Source organism: Malurus melanocephalus, unplaced genomic scaffold (genome assembly GCF_030028575.1).
Source record: "Malurus melanocephalus ecotype Western Australia unplaced genomic scaffold, MMel_1.1 scaffold_1125, whole genome shotgun sequence".
In the NCBI taxonomy this organism is placed as follows: domain Eukaryota; kingdom Metazoa; phylum Chordata; class Aves; order Passeriformes; family Maluridae; genus Malurus; species Malurus melanocephalus.
In genome coordinates this window covers 1-5,125 of record NW_026624357.1, presented here as the reverse complement: position 1 = coordinate 5,125, position 5,125 = coordinate 1, and the positions used below count along the sequence as shown (strand labels likewise).

Sequence of the window (5,125 nt, the reverse complement as noted above, 5' to 3'; positions counted from 1 at the left end):
GATCGTTGTTCCTCTACAAAGGAAGACCCTTCCCAGTCCCACTAAAATCCCAGCCCTTCATGGTTGTTCTGCATGGGAAAACTCTTCCTGATCCTGCTAAAACCCCAGCCCCTGATGGTTGTTCTCCTACAAAGGAAAACCGTTCCCCATCCCGCTAAAATCCCAGCCGTCAATGTTGTTCTACACAGGAAAACCCTTCCTGGTCCTGCTAAAACCCCAGCCCTCCATGGTTGTCCTCCATGGAAAACCCTTCCCCACCCTGCTAAAATCCCAGCCCCTGATGGTTGTTCTTCTCCACAGGAAAACCCTTCCTGATCCCGCTAAAATCTCAGTCCTCGATGGTTGCTCTCCTACAAAGGAGAACATTCTCCATCCCACTAAAGTCCCAGCCATCAATGTTGTTCTACAAAGGAAAACCCTTCCCCACCCTGCTAAAATCCCAGCCTTGATGCTATGTTCTCCTCCATGTTCTTCTATGTTCTCATCCGTGGGAAAACTCTTCCTGATCCTGCTAAAACCCCAGCCCCTGATGGTTGTTCTCCTACAAAGGAAGACCTTTCCTAGTCCCACTAAAATCCCAGCCCTCRATGGCTGTTCCACATGGGAAAACCCTTCCTGGTCCTGCTAAAATCCCAGCCCTCCATGGTTGTTCACCTGAGATCATTGGATCCCAGAAGGGTTTGTAAAGGAAGGGACCTTAAAGCCCATCCAGTGCCACAAAGGAAAACCCTTCCTGATCCCACTAAAATCCCAGTTCTTGATGGATGTTCACGGAAAACCCTTCCCCATCCTGCTAAAATCCCAGCCTTGATGCTGTGTTCTCCTCCATGGAAAATCCTTCCCCACCCCGTAAAATCCCGGCCCTCCATGGCTGTTCTCTATGGGAAAACGCTTCCTGATCCCACTAAAATCCCAGTCCTCCATGGTTGTTCTCCATGGAAACCCTTCCCCCTCCTGGGAAACCCCAGTCCCCGATGGTTGGGGTTGGGTTTGGGGTCACAGCCCCGCAGGCTCAGGGAGCAGAGGGGATTCTCAGGGGATGGGGAATGGGAACACGCCGCTGCCACTCACCGAGGAGGGGAGTCCAGGAGGCACCTTCCGAACCTTTTTGGGCTGTCCATCTGCGTTAGGGGGAGAAAAGAGACTCTGAAATTTCAGCTGGGTTAGTGGGAGGGGAAGGGAGCTGCAGTGGAAGTCTCCAGGGCTGGAAGCTGCAGGTACAGGTGGCTGAAATCCCAAATGTCCCAAAAGCATCAAGGGTAACAATGTCCAAAGATGAGCCTCTCTGAATGTCCCTGAAGCCTTTGGGGACAGGTTTCACCCCCAGACAGAGATGCCAGGGCACCAAGAGCTCCTCGGAGGAGACTAAGCCCATAAATATAATAACATTTAATGTTGTAACTCCTCATTGGGKTTTTTTTGGGAGACATTTTAACTTGAAGTGGGTTTATGGAGAGAGGATGCGGAAAGGGAACCCATGCAGGGCTGGGCTCTATTTTCATTTGCTCCCTCCACACGGATGTACTTGGGAAAGCTGCAGGAGGCAGGGGTRTGCTCTGGAGGGGGACACGGTGTCCTGGGGGAAGGGGACAATTCATGGAGCTGGTGGGCTCAAGGGGAAAAAAAAATTAAATTCTATTTTTCACAATTTTTTTTTTACATTTTAAAAATACTATTCCAACATTATTTTTATTATTTTCCATAATTATTTTTATTATTTTCCATAATTATTTTTATTATTTTTCATCATTATTTCCTATTATTTTCCAACATTTAGGCAAGCCCTGGCTGGGGGGTGCAGGGTGCTAACACCAGGGCCTCTGCTGGATCTGCAGAGCAGAAATTCATCGCACAGAATGATTTTGCAGTGGCAGTGGGTGCTTTTCTCTGAAAAACGCAGCCGTGGCTGGGTCACTTCTGGTTTCGTTTGTTGGGGAAAGCCCAAAATAGCGGCAGGAAAGTAAACCTGGAGGGTGCAGGGGGAACTGTGACAGAAACACGAGTTCTGGGGAAGCAGAGCTGCCTTCCCTGCGGGGTTAACTCACACCTGACCCTGCCTAAAGCTGTTCCCAGCTACATCCAGATGTGGGTAACACATGGCAGCAAACATTGCCCGAGTCCCAGGGCATGGTGCCAGCCCCTCCTGCCCCCCTGCCCCTGCCAGCCTCGCCTGCTGCAGCCCCCAGCCCCAAAAACGGCCCCTGAGCTGCCCAGGGTGTTCCAGGAAGGATGAGTGATGTGCAGCGGGGCTGGAGGAGTTYGAACTAGAACCTGAAGCCATTTGCTGCTTGCAGCTCATCTGGCATTTTCCAGAAAGAGGGAAATTGTACCCCCAGCACCCTTTTTTTTTGAAGTCAGGTATCTGTGTATATAGATAAAGGATATTTATGTGTGTTCCCCCCCCAAAAATGAGCAAATGCAGGCACACACACTGCAGCATCAGCCCCTCATTCCCAACATCACCACCCTCTTTTTCAACATCACCACCCTCATTCCCAGCATCAACTCCCCATTCCCAAAGGCAGTTCCAGTGAGGTGACACCACCCAGGGGCGTGGTGGCACTGGGGACATGCCATCACTCACCTATGCTGCTCTCAGCACCTCTCCTGCGAGGATTGTTGGGGTAAGAAAAATACTGCGACGCCCCTTTGGCTGCAGTGGGGGACAGCGTGCTGGGGCTGGCGATTCCCATCTCGCCGGCCAGGAAACCAGGCTGCAAACGAGGAGAGAGAAAAGGCTGCCATGGAATCCTGAACACCACTCGTGGGGGAGAACAGAGCTGCTTTGAGCCACCTTCACACCAATGCGGCTGAGGGGAAAAATAAACACAAGCCGAGGGGCCGGGAGGGAAAGCAAATCCGTAAATATGGGGGTGGAGGTGGGGGAAGAGGTGTGCGGGAACAAAAGGGGCTTTCAGCTCGTGCTTCCCTGCAAGGAGCCCCTGGACCCCTGCAAGGAACCTCTGCAAAGCAAGGATGTGAAACGGCAGGTGCTGTGGGGGGGACGGGGTGGGACTGTGGAGTCACCTTGTAGGTGCCATGGGGGGGACAGGGTGAGACCATGGGGAGGAACATCRTGGGACCATGGTGTCACACTATAAGTGCCATGGCAGGGGACATGATGGGACCATGGTCACACTGTAGGTGCCATGAGGGGGGGAGATCATGGGACCATGGAGGGGGACATTGTGGGACCATGGTCACACTGTGGGTGCCATGGTGGGGGACATCACTGTCCTACAGTTACCTTGTAGGTGTCATGGTGGGGGACATTGTGGGACTCTGGTGGGGGACATTGTGCCACTTTGTAAGTGCCATGGTGGGGGACATCATGACATTGTGGTACCATGGTGGGGGACATGCTATGACCATGGAGGGGGGCACCGTGGGACCATGGAGGGGGACATTGAAGTTCCCCTTGTAGATGCCGTGGTGGGGGACATTGTCAGACTGTGGTCACCCTGTAGGTGCCATGGCAAGGGACATTGTAGTCCCACAGCCACCTTGTAGATGCCATGGCAGGGGACACTGTGGGACCATGGTGTCACCTTGTAGGTGCCATGGTAGGACCATCGTGGTCCCAAGGTCACCCTGATGTCCAGGAGGGCAGGACGAACCCCTGTCACCAGCCCATGTCACGGCCAGTGCCCTGGCACYGCTGCCGCTGCTTGGGGTGGTTTTCTCCTGTTTTTATCGGGGAAAAGCCAAATCCCTCTCTCTAAAGGCAGGAAACTCCTCCCTGGTGTTTATCCCGGCTGACCTTGGGCACGGCTGGGGAGCAGAACGGAGCTGGGGGAGCCCAGGGTGCTCCCTCCTGGGACAGAGCCTCCCTCTCCTCCAGCACYGCCCCTCTCACCTCAGAGGAAGCTCAGAGCATTTACATGGAATCGCTCAGGGCTGGCAAAGCGCCCCCAAAATCTCAGCTCTGACCCATCTTCCGAGGGCAGCRCATGGAAATAAAGGAGGATTTCAGGCTTTTGAGAAACTGGAAAGAAAAACCTTTGCTTTCAACCTCCGTCTCCTCCAGAAAGGGGTCAGGGAGGGAAAGAGGAGCTCGTGTGTTCACAGCTGGTGACATTCCTGCAATCTGTTCCACTGCTCAGGTTTCCTGCGCTCCGGACCCGCTCCAAGGAAAGCACCCGGAGGGATCCCGGGAGCTGCTGCCCTGCTCCTCCTGCAGGCAGGAGAGGTGCTGCGATTTTGAGGCAATTTACCACAGAAAGGGGTTTTCTTCCCATTTCCTCTCCCTGGGGAAGCCTCAGGACACAGCTCAGGGTTGAATAAGGGGGAAACCGCAGCTCTGCCCCATTTTTTGGCAGAACCTGCTCCCCATCCAGGGCATCTCCACCAGACAATTTCTCATCTTTTCAAAAACAAACAAAAAAAAGGTCAACCCCCCTCACTCCCCCAAACTGGAGCCAGAAGCAACAACTGCTCTGGGGGCCACAGCAGCTCCGCCAGCCTCCCCCTGCCCCACACAAGGGGGTTTTGTCTCCTCTCCACATCAAGTGGGATTTGCCACCCGATCCCCAGCCCTGCGCCCGCCTCTCCCGGGGCCTCTCCCRGCCATTTGCCCCCCCATTTCTGTTACCTTATATCCCCCCTCCTCCACCAAAGCCCAGCAAAACCATCACATCCAAAAGCAACGCTTGGCACCGGGCCCAGTTTTGTTTGAGCGGCTTCAGCCGTAAATGAAATCCACTCTGGCACAGCCAGCGCAGCTGCTCCAGCAAACATCCTCACTTCAGAGAGGAGGAAATTATGACAAATTTGTGCAAGATTCAAACATGTCATGTCTGTGTATGTGTGTGTGTGTGTGTGTACATGGATGAGATGAAAGCTGTCCAGCCCAAAGCTCCTCCTCGGCCCCGGTGTCGGTGCCGTTATCCCGGGGCACCGAACGGGCACTGAGCGGCACTGGGAGCTGCACATCAAAGGGAGCTGCTGCTCCTGCCCCAAAAACCATTCCTGGCTGCTGCTGGCAGCAGGGGAGATTATCCCAGGGCTGCTGTGGGGCTCTGCACAGGAAGCAGAGCTGCTGCCCTGGCACAGCCCAGCTCAGGGTGAGCCAACGGGGCCGGGCTGTGGCTGTGAGAGGCGGCTCTGGTGGGCTGGGACCCTCCTG

At 54.3% G+C, this 5,125-nt stretch overlaps 1 protein-coding gene across 1 annotated transcript in view; it reads right to left on the bottom strand.

The window, feature by feature from the left end:
- LOC130586293 (transcription factor E2-alpha-like) overlaps positions 1-3,349 on the bottom strand; it is a 24,389-nt gene extending 21,040 nt beyond the window's left edge. The window contains exons 1-3 of the mRNA XM_057387069.1: positions 3,248-3,349; positions 2,585-2,993; positions 1,072-1,121 (exon numbers count right to left, since the gene is read on the bottom strand). Coding sequence (XP_057243052.1) covers positions 1,072-1,121; positions 2,585-2,993; positions 3,248-3,349 — 561 coding nt within the window. The remainder of the gene's footprint in view (positions 1-1,071; positions 1,122-2,584; positions 2,994-3,247) is intronic.
- Between the last annotated feature and the right edge of the window lie 1,776 nt (positions 3,350-5,125).